A 16,194-nucleotide genomic window follows, 5' to 3' on the forward strand; every position below is an offset into this window, starting at 1 on the left:
AATAAAAATTATTTTAACATAAAATTAGTTTACAACATTATAAAAACATTTACAAACTGGCATACCAGAGATGTATTAACATATTGTACACTAAGGCGAATTTTCAGCAGATACACTTTCGGATTAACTATGAATCTAAGTAAAACTGAAGTCAACTGATAATTGTTAACAATTCTATTTTTACATTTATTTCCTTCTGCTAGGCTTGCTTTCCTTTGGTGTAAAAGAGTCAACTACAGTCAACAAAGTCTTCACAGCTATTAACATTTTGGTCTTGGTATTTGTTATCATTACTGGGTGCATAAAGGGGAATCTGAAAAACTGGTCCCTCACAAAGGAAGATCTGATGGAGACTTCTCGGCGAATGAGGTATAATGATATTGTGAGTAATACTGACATGAGGTATATCAGAATCACCGGCATGTCAGCCAAGGAATTTAATTATACTAATTTTAGGATTGTTTTCGTTATATGTCTTCTATGTATTTTAAAAAACATGTTTTACATTGTCAGGAACTATTTAATACAACAGTGTCTTTCAAAATATGTGCATGTGGACCATGTCCCAAGACAGGGAACCTGTCCTCATGCTTTCTGGGCCTCTGATGCAGTGTCTGATTGCACAAACAAACGCTTGTGCAGCCCCAACCCTTCTCTCACGCATAAAAGCAGGGCTTGTCAGTCATCCTGGAGGAATGAGAGAGCTGAGTGAGTGAAGACACAAAACATCATCTAAATTCTCTATAAAAGAGCAAAACTTACTGTTATGAACACATCGCAGTCATAGATGGAAGGCAATATTGTTTCTTTATGGGAAGGTGGGATCATTTCATTGTGAAGCAGATCAATAATGGAAATTCCCAACTTGGGTGATGTTCACGTGCTAAGCCACGTTACCTTTAAAATAAAGACAAGTAATTTTGTTGATTCCGCACCTACATTAAAAGGGATATGCATTAAAGGTAATAATACATTTAAAGGTAATACATTGTAAGAATAAGCCAGTGGTCACTCTCTCACTACAAGCCTGACCAATTATGCCCAGTGTCAATTTACAAGCAATCACAATTAATATAATTTCCTCCACACAAAGAAAAGTCCACTTAATATCCCTCATACATAAATAAAGTCAACTATCTGAAAAATGAAATCAAAATGTAAAAAAGGAGAACGCTATGTAAAAAAATTGTAGACTCTGCAAAGCAAATCCACCCACTCTCACAGACTGTTAGGTATGCCAGTCCAAGAAAGAAGAGTAAAATTAAAAATCCAAAATTTATTGAGTATAAGGCATAAAAAAGTATAGCCCAGACAAGGCAAACAGACATGGGGAATCGTCTTATGCGTTTCGCACCCCCTAGTGGCACTTAATCATAGACCTTGGATTTTTAATTTTACTCCAAGCAGTGCCTGCATCTTCTTTCTTGGATTGGTGATTAGGCGGTGTGATCCGCCTTAGCTACGGCACTCCAGGTCATGATATGTAGCATTACATTTCCAAATATTCGCTTTTTGCACTTAAGCTGTTAGTTGCCATGTTCCAGACACCCCTATTGCCTGTACATGTTAGGTATGCCAGCTCTGTTGCAAATGAGGGGAGCCTATCCCAAAAATAATTCTTGAGAGACCATGACATATCATAAAATACAGTGCTGCCCTGGTAAAACTGAGATGTCTGGCCACCCTGGACACGAAACACTTTAAAATTGTAAATTAAACTTTTTATTTATGTGTAGTAAAAACAATTTTGCAATATACTTTCATTATTTAATTGTGCCCTTTTTCCTGTAAGTTAACAATTGTAGCAAACATGGTGTTAAAATTTCCGTAACGTTTTTACACTTTTGTTCATTTATTACATTTTACATTCATTACAAGTCTTAATTACAAGGTAATTTATGTCCCTTAAAGTGTGTTCTTATTTGTTATAAGTAGACATTTACAGGAAAAACCGGAGACTGTCATGCTGTAACCCATATGTATTAAATTGTGTATTATGTAGTCATATGTCCTTACTCATATGTAACATTAAGAAAGATATTACAGGAACTCCAGGCACAAAAATATGTGCAAATATTTTTTTATCATATTTCTAATATGCTAAAGTAAATAACAGATACATGAACAGCAGGTAGTGAAACATTTAGAGGTAAAGTGATGTCTAATAGATTTACTTTCTAAAAAAGGTTATATATACTCAAGGCCAGATTGGCCGACCAGGTTACCAGGCGATTTCCCGGTGGACTGCAGCAGCCGGGGCTGGAAAGTTACAATTTATAAGAGGTGATTAATGGAAGCAATTGGGTTGTAGGGTTCCTATATAACAACAATCTGGCACTTTTTTTTAATTCAAACTAATAAAATATTAAACTGAAAAAACATTTAGGGGAAGGAGTATCCCAGTAATCCCCTTCTAGAAAAATAGGGCATTTGCATTCTACTGACTCAACGAAAAATAGACCTGGTCTCCAAATTTTTTAAGGCTGCTTTTTATTCCCAGTCCAGCCCTGTATACACTGCCTGTAATATATATGATACATGCTAATAGCAAGTTTTGAATAATCCATTTGGATGAAAAATTGAAAAGTAGGTATGTTAGCTACAGTGAATCATGATGCGTTCTTGGCACAGCCTAGTACAAATAGACACATTCTTAAAGGGGCTATGCAGGTAGTGTCCTGTGCATTTATGAATTAAAGGGACAGTATACACAATTTTTCATATAACTGCATGTAATAGACACTACTATAAAAAATAAGATGCACAGATACTGATATAAAAATCCAGTATAAAACTGTTTAAACTTTTTCTTAGAAGCTCTCAGTTTAGCTCTGTTGAAAAGGCAGCTGGTAAGCCCACTGCAAGTGGGAAATAAGACACTCCCCCCTCCCCCTTCTTTTGCATATGAAAAGACCCTTTACACAAACAGGAGCAAGCTGGAGTAGGTATCTGACGGTATTCTCTTAAAACTTTGGGGCTTGGTTAGGAGTCTGAAAATCAGAGCAATGTTATTTAAAAATAAGCAAAACTATACATTAAAAAAACAACAACTTTATGGGCTATAGAAGTAGATCAACAAACAAGACTTCTGGGGGCGGAGCTGACAGACACGCTGCTCAGTTCCAAACAGGCTTGGAAGACCATGAGCCGTGAAAATCTGCCTCCACGCTATTACCCTTTGGGCCTTGGTCGGATGAGGGCTGTGTGGGTATAAGACATGTTCCTAGCCTTAGCGTCGGGAGTCTTATATGGCAGCTTTAGCCGGTTGGTAAATACCACATAGCGTGCAACCAGAGGACTTCAGTAAGGAGCCGCACCAGGGGGAAGAATACCGCTGGGGAGCCGAGAGCCAAGAGAAGCAGTGGGAATCCCCCTTGTCATCTGGAGGTATAGCCGCTGGTAGGTTGGGGCTGTCGGTCCACGGAGGGATCCATGGGTAATGCTTCTTCCTCGCGGTGACACCATTGGTGGAGGATTGCTTCCGGATGGTCGGCTGGTGAGCCCTGGAATATAGGGCAGCTCCTTGAACGGGAGATTGCTGCTGTGCGGAGGAAACTTCTAAAGGTTGCAGTTTTTTTAAGGATCCAGTGACCCCTCATCTTATAAGGTTTGCAAGTATCGGCTTATTATGCCCGTTGTTATAGTCTGCTGGGACTGTTTGGTATATTTTATTAAAGGCCATTGGTAACTTTCATGCAGTATTAGCTACTAATAACTTTATGAACTGCCCTTGGTATCTTATGAGGCATTGGAGATAAAAGGACAAGTTGAATTGAAGTTACAACAGTCAAGCACTTTGGTTTCTTCTTGGGCTAAGTTTATAACCCTCTCTATATATGGGTTTTTTGCTCTTTTTCTTGATTTGATATACCTACCCCTAAAAGCAGTGAGACTCTGACTTTAAGCCCGAGGTTAATGTGGTAAAAAGGGGAAAGATAAAGAAGAAGGATATAGGAAGAAGAAAGGTGAAGAAGAAAAAAGAAAAAGAAATACAGATTAGCTGGCTAACTGTATTTCCTTCTTATTATTAGCTGTGCTCAAAAGGCTGTCTTTTGAAAATGTATAGGCCCAATCTACAGAGCTAGAACTAGATTGAATGCTTTGTGTTTCACTATATTTGAATGATCATTAGATCTTTTTGGGCTGTTTATATATTATTGTATATATATTATATATTATTGTATCTTGTCTGTGATTGCTGTTGGCCGCTGTAAGCCGTGAAATATTCTCATAATATAAGCTTCTGTCACTTATAGTAGTAGGTTGAAGGGGAGGAAAAAAAAAAGAGAAAAATAATAAAAACAAAAACAAAACACACACAACCCCCCCCCTAAAAAAAAACCGCACGTGCTATTTCCCTATTATTCAATTTCCTGTAATATGCATATCAATGTTGTGGTAAGATATGCCTTGTAGTATATATTAGATACGTCACTGTTTTGATTATTTTGTTTGCACTGCTCGCACAAGTGTTGTGGCTGCATTTTATGTTTGCACAATTCTAATGGAAAAATGTATCACTCAGGTGAAACAAAATTCACCCATAATGCCACCAAAAGTAAAGGACAAGATGAATAAGATTGCAGATTTAACGTTAGAGCCCCATTTGGAGCCTTCCACATTCTCATTTATTACTCAGTCTTTAATATCGCAATTGACTGATATGTTTACACCTCAGTTTGATCTGATTAAAAAAGAGCTTAATTGTATTTCTACCGATATTATCTCCTTATCGAATGAGGTAAAGCAATTACTGAGTGGAAAATAGAATTTCCGATATTGAAGACCTGGTTAACTCACAAGAAAGTTTAGTTCAAAGACAATAGGTTAAAATCTCTAATTTACAAATGAACCTGGAGGATCGCTCCAGGCGTAATAATATCAGAATTGTAGGCCTTCCGGAAACCCAAGAATATGAGGACTTGTTAAGTCACATCTACATTACTTCCACAAGCTTTAGGTTTCCCGGCACATCAGCTCCCATTAGCAATAGAAAGGCCACATAGGATTGGGCATAGGAAACCTACTGTTAATTCCCAAGGCAGAAGCAGGATGTGTATCTTTAAAGTACTTAGATATTAAGACAAACTTGAACTCTTAAAGCTATATAAAAAAATGAGTAATTAATTTTTGAAGAATAAAATCTTATTATTTCAAGATTTTTTACTGGAAACCTCTACAAAGAGGAAGCAGATGGCCCCGTTATGTACGCAACTTTATAATAAAGGGTTGAAAGCTCGGCTGATTTACCCAGCTAAGATCATAGTTGAAGAAAATGGTACGAGAATAGTTATGAATAATCCGCAGGAAGCACAAGAGTTTACTGCCACTAGGTAGTGGTGGTTCGTAGGTTCAGGTTAGTTTTTGCACCGTGTTTAGCAGGTTAAATGTGGGTAGTAACAATGATGATGACTCTTCTGTTTATTATAGATGGTTTGTATACTTTGTTTTTTTGTGTGTAACCAAGGGATTGGATCCTTATATATTTTTTATGAATAGTATTTGGTTTTTAATTTTCTTTTTTTTCCTCTCTTTTTTCCTACCTCCTTTTAAGAATTAAATGTGGTGGTTGTGACAGATAGTTTTAATTTTCTTTCTTGGAATACTGGGGGTATAATTTCCCCTAGGAAGCGTAAGCTTATTATTAAATATCTAGCTAAAATCAAACTGGATGTGGTAATGTTGCAGGAAACAACACATTTGAAAGAATCAGAATTCCCGAAATTGAAATGTAAGTACTGGCCGTGCCTGCGGTCAATAGGAAATCAGGTGTAGCTATCCTATTACATTTCTCCCCCCCCCCCGCCCCGGTTTCTTGTAAATAATCCGAGATTTGTTATCTGGTTAAGACAAAAGTGGAAGGATTTTGCTACATATAATGAAGCTGATTTATTAAATGTCTGTCCAACATGATCCGATCAGCGGATCATGTCCGACAGACATTGATGAATGCGGACAGCATACGATCTCCGCAATCAGCATTGCACCAGCAGTTCTGGTGAACTGCTGGTGCAATGCTGCAGCCTGCAGATTCGCAGTCAATCGGCCGCTAGCAGGGAGTGTCAATCAACCTGATCATATCTGATCGGGTTGATTACTGTCCACGGCCTCAGAGCAGGCGGACAGGTTATGGAGCAGCGGTCTTTAGACCGCTGCTTCATAACTTGTGTTTCTGGCAAGCCTGAAGGCCCCCATTTCTCTTATTTTAATAAAATAGAGAATTTTTGGGAAGCCTCAATGGTTTTTATGCGAGGGGAAATTAAGTCATATCTTTGTAGTTTGAGGAAGAAATGTGTGATTACAGAATCCCAGCTAGCTGGCAAACTTAGAAATGCTTATAGAAGATATTTTAGTAACAAATCTGTTTATAACTGGGATAAATACTGTAAGGCAAAGAGGGAAAGGGATATTTTTTTTTAAACAGAGATCTCAGGAAGAAGAGCTGAAGATCAATTTGCAGTTCAGAGGTGTTTATGGGAATTCTGCTAAATATTTGGCAAAATTATTAAAAAACAGAAAGAACAAAAATGCTTAAAATAGATAATAAGAGATATATTAAGTCTGAGGATATTAGTAAAGCTTTTTTTTCTGTTTTACCAGAAGTTGTACTCTGAGCCAGATGTAGATTTGGATAATCTAGTTAGTTTTATCTAAGATAAAATTACCTAGGATTTCGGAAGAGGATCTATCGGCATTGATTCAGATTGCAGCTGATGAAATCTTGGAAGCTATTGAATCAGCTAGTATAAATAAGGCACCAGGTCCGGACTTCCTACCGATAGAATATTATAAAGTTCTAAAGGATGAAATTAAAGACACATTAGGAAGTCTATTCAATTATTATTACTGCTCCAATAATTAAATATCTAGTTATTTTTCAGCAGCTCGCATTTCACTAATATTAAAGAAAGGTAAGGACCCGGAGGATCTAGCGGTATATAGACCTATATCAGTTCTGAATGCTGACTATAAATTATTAACATCTATTATTGCTTCTAGATTATCAATTTTTCTAGAGAAAATTATACATCCGGATCATGAAAGCAAGAAATTCTTTAAAAAATATCCGCAAAATTACATCTTTTTTGGACTTTGTATGGAATTTGGACTCGGAGAAACCGTAATATAAATGGTGTACGAATGTGGCTATTTTAACTGTAAATGCCGAAAAAAGCGTTTTACAGGATTAATTGGGAATATCTATTTAACCCCTTAATGACCACAGCACTTTTCCATTTTCTGTCCGTTTGGGACCAAGGCTATTTTTACATTTTTGCGGTGTTTGTGTTTAGCTGTAATTTTCTTCTTACTCATTTACTGTACCCACACATATTATATACCGTTTTTTCTCGCCACTAAATGGACTTTCTAAAGATACCATTATTTTCATCATATCTTATAATTTACTATAAAAAAAATATATAAAATATGAGGAAAAATGGAAAAAAACACACTTTTTCTAACTTTGACCCCCAAAATCTGTTACATATCTACAACCACCAAAAAACACCCATGCTAAATAGTTTCTAAATTTTGTCCTGAGTTTAGAAATACCCAATGTTTACATGTTCTTTGCTTTTTTTGCAAGTTATAGGGCCATAAATAAACGTAGCACTTTGCTATTTCCAAACCACTTTTTTCCAAAATTAGCGCTAGTTACATTAGAACACTAATATCTTTCAGGAATCCCTGAATATCCCTTGACATGTATATATATTTTTTTAGTAGACATCCCAAAGTATTGATCTAGGCCAATTTTGGTATATTTCATACCACCATTTCACCACCAAATGCGATCAAATACAAAAAATCGTTCACTTTTTCACAAATTTTTTCACAAACTTTCGGTTTCTCACTGAAATTATTTACAAACAACTTGTGCAATTATGGCATAAATGGTTGTAAATTCTTCTCTGGGATCCCCTTTGTTCAGAAATAGCAGATATATATGGCTTTGGCATTGCTTTTTGGTAATTAGAAGGCCGCTAAATGCCACTGCGCACCACAAGTGTATTATGCCCAGCAGTTAAGGGGTTAATTAGGGAGTTTTTAGGGAGCTTGTAGGGTTAATTTTAGCTTTAGTGTAGTATAGTAGACAACCCCAAGTATTGATCTAGGCACATTTTGGTATATTTCATGCCACCATTTCACCGCCAAATGCGATCAAACTGAAAAAAAAGTTAAATTTTTCACAATTTTAGGTTTCTCACTGAAATAATTTACAAACAGCTTGTGCAATTATGGCACAAATGGTTGTAAATACTTGTCTGGGATCCCCTTTGTTCAGAAATAGCAGACATATATGACTTTGGCGTTGCTTTCTGGTAATTAGAAGGCCGCTAAATCCTGCTGCGCCTCACACATGTATTATGGCTAGCAGTGAAGGGGTTAATTAGGGAGTTTGTAGGGAGCTTGCAGGGTTAATTTTAGCTTTAGTGTAGAGATCAGCCTCCCACCTGACACATCCCAACCCCTGATCCCTCCCAAACAGCTCCCTTCCCTCCCCCACCCCACAATTGTACCCGCCATCTTAAGTACTGGCAGAAAGTCTGCCAGTACTAAAATAAAAGGGTTTTTTAAAAAAAATTTTTTTTTTTGCATATTTACATATGCTAGGGTGTAGGATCCCCCCCTTAGCTCCCAACCTCCCTGATCCCCCCCAAAACCGCTCTCTAACCCTCCCCTCTGCCTCATTGGGGGCCATCTTGGGTACTGGCAGCTGTCTGCCAGTACCCAGTTTGCAAAAAAAAAAAGGTGCTTTTTTTTTATTTTTTTTGGCTTTTTTCTGTAGTGTAGCTTCCCCCCCACACAGACAAACCCCCACCACCTTGCTGATCAGTTGTTGTTTTTTAAACTACTTAGACATTTTAACATTTTTAACATTTTTAATTAATGCATTTTCTGTAGCGTAGCGGTTCCCACCCTGCTCCCTCCCCGTGCACGCGCCCGCCCCCGCCCTCCCATGCACGCGCGCACATCCGTGCGCGCCCCCGGTCATCCCCGCCCACGATCCCGCCCCCTCTGCACATAACCAGGGCCATCGATGGCCGCCACCCGCCTCCCGGTCCGGCTCCCACCCACCAACGCAGGGAGCCACCGATCTCCGGTGCAGAGAGGGCCACAGAGTGGCTCTCTCTGCACCGGAGGGCTTAAGAAGGTTATTGCAGGATGCCTCCATATCGAGGCATCACTGCAATAACCGGAAAGCAGCTGGAAGCGAGCGGGATCGCTTCCAGCTGCTTTCCACACCGAGGACGTGCAGGGTACGTCCTCAGGCGTTAACTGCCTTTTTTTTGAGGACGTACCCTGCACGTCCTCGGTCGTTAAGGGGTTAAAGCAATAGATAAATTCAGATTTAAATGTAATTTTGCGGAATTTGTACAGAAACTTTATAAAAATCCTATATCATATCTTCTTATTAATGGGACTCTGTCACCTAAAATATCTCTTAAGAGAGGCACTAGGCAGGGTTGCCCCTTTCCCCACTGCTTTTTAACATAGCATTGGAACCATTTGCCTTTTTGTTAAGGGATAGTCTAACATGAATTTCTATGGGTACCCATAGTTTAAAATTTTTCTTTATGCGGATGATCTACTTGTATTCCTGGATAATGTACAACAAGAAAAACCGTTAATTTTACGTTTATTTTCTTTCTTTTCCTCATTCTCGGGGTATAAAATAAATTTGGACAAAAGTGAATTGTTATGGGTTAGTAAAGCTGTGATGAATTATAAGGATCATCCTTTTAAAGTAGTAGATTTGTTCCGATATTTAGGTATAGTTCTCCACAGAAATCCGGAAAAGTGGTACAAGTTAAATTTTTTTCCCTCTTTTACAAAAAGTTAAAATGGATCTGGAATTGTGGTCATCTTTCCCAATATCTACAGGGAGTGCAGAATTATTAGGCAAATGAGTATTTTGACCACATCATCCTCTTTATGCATGTTGTCTTACTCCAAGCTGTATAGGCTCAAAAGCCTACTACCAATTAAGCATATTAGGTGATGTGCGTCTCTGTAATGAGAAGGGGTGTGGTCTAATGACATCAACACCCTATATCAGGTGTGCATAATTATTAGGCAACTTCCTTTCCTTTGGCAAAATGGGTCAAAAGAAGGACTTGACAGGCTCAGAAAAGTCAAAAATAGTGAGATATCTTGCAGAGGGATGCAGCACTCTTAAAATTGCAAAGCTTCTGAAGCGTGATCATTGAACAATCAAGCGTTTCATTCAAAATAGTCAACAGGGTCGCAAGAAGCGTGTGGAAAAACCAAGGTGCAAAATAACTGCCCATGAACTGAGAAAAGTCAAGCGTGCAGCTGCCAAGATGCCACTTGCCACCAGTTTGGCCATATTTCAGAGCTGCAACATCACTGGAGTGCCCAAAAGCACAAGGTGTGCAATACTCAGAGACATGGCCAAGGTAAGAAAGGCTGAAAGACGACCACCACTGAACAAGACACACAAGCTGAAGCGTCAAGACTGGGCCAAGAAATATCTCAAGACTGATTCTTCTAAGGTTTTATGGACTGATGAAATGAGAGTGAGTCTTGATGGGCCAGATGGATGGGCCCGTGGCTGGATTGGTAAAGGGCAGAGAGCTCCAGTCCGACTCAGACGCCAGCAAGGTGGAGGTGGAGTACTGGTTTGGGCTGGTATCATCAAAGATGAGCTTGTGGGGCCTTTTCGGGTTGAGGATGGAGTCAAGCTCAACTCCCAGTCCTACTGCCAGTTTCTGGAAGACACCTTCTTCAAGCAGTGGTACAGGAAGAAGTCTGCATCCTTCAAGAAAAACATGATTTTCATGCAGGACAATGCTCCATCACACGCGTCCAGGTACTCCACAGCGTGGCTGGCAAGAAAGGGTATAAAAGAAGAAAATCTAATGACATGGCCTCCTTGTTCACCTGATCTGAACCCCATTGAGAACCTGTGGTCCATCATCAAATGTGAGATTTACAAGGAGGGAAAACAGTACACCTCTCTGAACAGTGTCTGGGAGGCTGTGGTTGCTGCTGCACGCAATGTTGATGGTGAACAGATCAAAACACTGACAGAATCCATGGATGGCAGGCTTTTGAGTGTCCTTGCAAAGAAAGGTGGCTATATTGGTCACTGATTTGTTTTTGTTTTGTTTTTGAATGTCAGAAATGTATATTTGTGAATGTTGAGATGTTATATTGGTTTCACTGGTAAAAATAAATAATTGAAATGGGTATATATTTGTTTTTTGTTAAGTTGCCTAATAATTATGCACAGTAATAGTCACCTGCACACACAGATATCCCCCTAAAATAGCTATAACTAAAAACAAACTAAAAACTACTTCCAAAACTATTCAGCTTTGATATTAATGAGTCTTTTGGGTTCATTGAGAACATGGTTGTTGTTCAATAATAAAATTAATCCTCAAAAATAGAACTTGCCTAATAATTCTGCACTCCCTGTATCTCGGCGCGAGTTAATCAGATAAAATCGATTATTTTTCCCCGGATACATTATCTATTGTAAAATTTACCATTGTTTTTAACTAATATAGACCTTCGTGATTTATATCATTGGCAGTCTAAATTTATATGGGGTATAAGAAGCCGCGCATTTCATTAAATAAGCTAATGCAAAAGAAAGCAGTGGCAGGTCTGGCTTTGCCAGATTTGAGACTATATAACTGGGCCGCTATGGTTAAAATTGCTTTTGACTGGATTACAGAGCTGAACCGGTTTGCAACTTCTGAGCTAGAATCTTTTATGATCGCTCCTTTTGCATTAAAAGCTATTCTCCATTGCTCAGTGAAAAATCTACCTTCTAATATTCTGAGGTTGATATCTATAAAAATATAATTGTAGCTTGGCATAAACTTTGTGGCTTGCTGGAGGTTTCTCCAGCTTTCTCTGACTTTTTGCTGATAGTTGGTAACCCAGAATTCATACCAGGAATTTACCAGGAGGTATTTAGGCTATGGGCAGATCAAGGGTTGATCTATGGCAAATATTCTCAGAACCACAAATTATGACATCAGAGTTATTTTTTCAAAAGTTTAGTCTTCCTAGGGTCAATATTTATGCTTATTTCCAGCTGCAGCATTTTGTTTTCACGTATAAGTGGATTTATGAGGCTTTGGCTGATTGGTCTGATATCAAGATGGTCATTCAGAAATTCGCTAATGGTAATGCTTCAATTTTGCTTATATATGATGTCATGCTGGCCAAACAGGGTAATTACTGATAAATAAATTATGCAATACATGGGGGGGGGGGGGGGCTTTCCATCTATTGATGAGAACTGGTTTAGACAAAGGTTTTGCGGCATTATATAAATTGCAGATTTCCATGAAGTGGAGAGAATCACATATAAAAATAATTAATAATTATTACTTATCTCCACTGAAATTGTCTCGATTTTACCCCTCACAAACTTATGCCTGTCTACGTTGTGCATTTCGCAATGCAGATATAATTCATATGATGTGGTCATGCCCTAAAATCTGGCAGTTCTGGCAGAAAGTATGGTATTGGTATAGTAGATATTATAAGGATCTCATCAGAAGAGATTTTTTTTATCTATATTTGAGAATAGATCCTCTATATGTTTAAAAGCTCTGAATACTATAATTTTAATGGTAAGACATATAATAGTTAAAAATTGGAAAGATTAGGCCACCCCTAGTTTTTCATCCTTTTTGAAAGAAGTCCAACTTCAAATTCATTTTGAATCTTATCATACGAAATTTGCAACTGAAGTTAGGATAAAACGTTTTTTGTTGGGTTAGCTCCCAATAATTAAATCCTACCCCCTACCGATTCAAAGATGAATTTTAGCTCCATTTTTTAGCTCTATCTTCTTTGTGGAGGTCATTCTAATCAATATATTCCCCCCAATGTGGATTGCGGGGTTTAGGGAGGTCATTTCAGGATAAGGATTTTATCCCCTAAATTATATAAATAACTGAAAGTAAGAACCCTGCTTATAGAGTCAGTGCTGCTAGTGAGATGTAATGATCAGTAAAAATGTATTAAATAAGAAAGAAAGGACTGGGTTGGGGGGGGGTTAGGGGAGGGGAATTTTTTATTTATTTTTTGTCCTTTGTTTTGGGTCTTAGTTATTATGAAAATGCTTCAACAGTGTGTGATTTTTCAATTTCAGATTTGGGAATTATAAGATATTTGTTACTGTGCTTTAATTACAGTCAAATGTGAGTTTATTTAACAGATAAGTTATTTTTGTGTTGATTTTCTGTCGAAATGTCAGACTGTTATCAATTTTTTTCTACGGTTTTGACTTGGATATGAATTAATTTGCTATTGTTGGCATCCCGCGAGATGTAAGTGACAATTTTGCAGTTTTTTTTTTTCTGTCGTTTTTTTCTCGCTCTCTGTTATTACACTGTTGGATTGTAAATAAATAAATAAAAATAAAATAAAAAAAGATCATCTGCAAAACATTTATGCAAAGAAAAAATGAGTGTATAATGTCCCTTTAATAGAAACTGAATCTAAATTTAATAGGATTAAATTAACATCTGAACTTGATGTGCCAATTAAGATTCCAAATTATTGAACAAGTAGATAGGCCAAGAAGAGGTGGGGTCAGAGAAGGTCTTCTAAAAATTAGAGAGATGTTTTGGATATTTAAATTAGAGGCCCTCAGACATAAAGGTATGAATAAGGATTATGATTGGAGCCTGTTTCTTTACATTTTTTCAAATTATTGAATTCATTCTGAATTAATTCTCCTATATCACCAGTATTAAGATACATTCTTTTTTTCTTTTCTCTTTTTAATTCTTTCTCATTTAGGATAGTCTGTTAATAATGTGCAACACTCCTCTTTTAATTATTTATGTGGGTTTTATGTTTTTAATTTGAATTTGAATGTAACATTAGAATTATGCTCATGAGATCATCTAAAATCAAAAAATGATGGATGTGGTATCATTAAAGGGCCACTGTAAGTAAATATTTTCTATGCCTGTTACTAACTAACTACCCCAAATACGCTTTTTATCAATAGCATTTCATTAACATATCTCTACCGTATATCAGAAATCTTGTCTGCAAATTTAATTGTTTTCCAAACCCACTCCGTGGGTATCATTTGCTCTCTACCAATCCGTTTACAATACCTAGGTTTCAAAATGGCGCTTTAAACACAAAGTTATTGGTTTAAGTATTTTGAACACTCAGTGCTTAAAATAGTGGGCAGGATAACGTGACATCATCAGCGAATAAAAGATATAACTTTTAGAACGTTATGAAACTTCGTTTTGGAGAAAATATAGGTCAGTAGGTTTTAATTAATGTTTATTAACTTTAATATGTTAGTTGTTTAGCTTAACAATTATAACAGAAAGTAATCCTTTAAACAAAGTATAAGGTGGCACACAGTTTTAAAGGGCTAGACCTTTATTGTAGAGCAACGTTTCCGGGCACCTGCCCCTTTCTTAAGCTGGTTAATAAATGAAATAAACACGCCTCTTATAGGCCCATAGTAAAACAGGTAACCAATTAGAAAGCATGGGAGTGGTTTACAGGTATTGACATCCTGTGATTTTTAAATGCAATAGCATAAAGCAAAAAGACAATTTAAAGGGACAGTCAACCCAAAAATTACTATTACTTATTTAGATTAGTTAATTAACAATCTTTACGTCAAACTCTAGCCCAATTTTCATCTAAATACACTTTGGCAGAGCGTGCAGGGACGAGAGGATCTGTACTATTGCTGCAGTTCAAGCTTTTGAGAGACGTCAGAGAAGGAGGAGTCAGGTGGCCATTTCAAAACAGCTAGATGAGATCTAGTAAGTGTATTTTCTGCCAAAGTGTATTTAGATGAAAATTGGGCTAGAGTTTGATATAAAGATTGTTAATTAACTAATCTAAATAAGTAACAGTAATTTTTGGGTTGACTGTCCCTTTAACCCCTTACAGAGGCGGCTGGTGACTTTTGAATCTGGTGGGGCAATAGACCTTATCCCTTGAAATTAAGCAACGCCCCTTATACAGCTCCACCCACAAAGATGACCTTTAAAAATAAAGAATATGAATATATATAAATATAGACTTCCTGCCTCACCTTGCTTACCCTGCTCTGGCTCCGCCCACCACCTTCCAACCACCTATCCCTACTTCTGGCCTGCCCTGGGGTCAAAAGCCCCTCCTTCCTATTCACTGCATCCAGGGCTGCCTTGACCCCATAATTAGGCACTCTTGTCCCTTAAACCAAACCCCCTTAAATAAAAGGCTATGGCACAATCACTTGGGGTTGAAAAGGCCGCAGCCAATTTATTATAAAACATCTAAACAAATAAATAACGTTTAACCACTTGAAACGGTATTGGATACCAAGTAACAAACATTAGTGCTTGCCCCGTAGGGGCTCAATAACTCTTCAAACTTTATCAAGTAAACATAATGCTAACCTCTCCTGAACCCACAGGAGGTACCCACATTACTTCTGAAACTTCTAAACCTCAAGAACACCGCCAAAGATCTCCCCTGCTGTATACCAAACAGGGAAGGGAGGGCGGGAGCTGTTCTTACTCCTACCAGGTCCGGAAGTGAAGATGAACCCTGACTTCCTGCCTCACCTTGCTTACCCTGCTCTGGCTGAAACGGTATTGGATACCAAGTAACAAACATTAGTGCTTGCCCCGTAGGGGCTCAATAACTTTTCAAACTTTATCAAGTAAACATATTGCTAACTTCTCCTGAACCCACAGGAGGTACCCGCATTACTTCTGAAACTTCTAAACCTCAAGAACACCGCCACTGGCCCGGATACTGCCCGAGCCCCGCCAAAAACCCAAGGCCTTTTCAACCCCTTCCTTCAAGTTAAAATTGAAAAGGTGCAGACCTACCTCATTAAGGTGAACCCCATCCCTTAAGAAAAAACATCTAACCGCTTCCCCCTCAAACTCCACGTGCCGTATGGACACGCCCCCCCTTTGCCTAACAAAACTACTCAACACCCTGTTAATCTTCCTCCTAGATGTATCCAACCACTTACTATCCCATGCTGCCTTCCAGACCACCCTAGGCTCCAACTCTGACCAAACCACAAGCAGCTGAGGAAATAAATCCCACAAACGCACCAAATCCCATTTCATCTTTGACACCAGATCTCTCTGTGCCGTGCAACCTAGATCGTTACCTCCAGCATGGATTACCAAAATACCTGGAGGGCGAAACAACCTG

General features: G+C 38.1%; 1 protein-coding gene across 1 annotated transcript in view; it reads left to right on the forward strand.

Annotated features, from left to right (window-relative positions):
- LOC128664030 (cationic amino acid transporter 2) overlaps positions 1-16,194 on the forward strand; it is a 100,052-nt gene that overhangs the window by 29,376 nt on the left and 54,482 nt on the right. Inside the window, exon 4 of the mRNA XM_053718682.1 lies at positions 204-369. Coding sequence (XP_053574657.1) covers positions 204-369 — 166 coding nt within the window. The remainder of the gene's footprint in view (positions 1-203; positions 370-16,194) is intronic.

The sequence above is a fragment of the Bombina bombina genome, chromosome 6, assembly GCF_027579735.1.
Source record: "Bombina bombina isolate aBomBom1 chromosome 6, aBomBom1.pri, whole genome shotgun sequence".
NCBI lineage: Eukaryota > Metazoa > Chordata > Amphibia > Anura > Bombinatoridae > Bombina > Bombina bombina.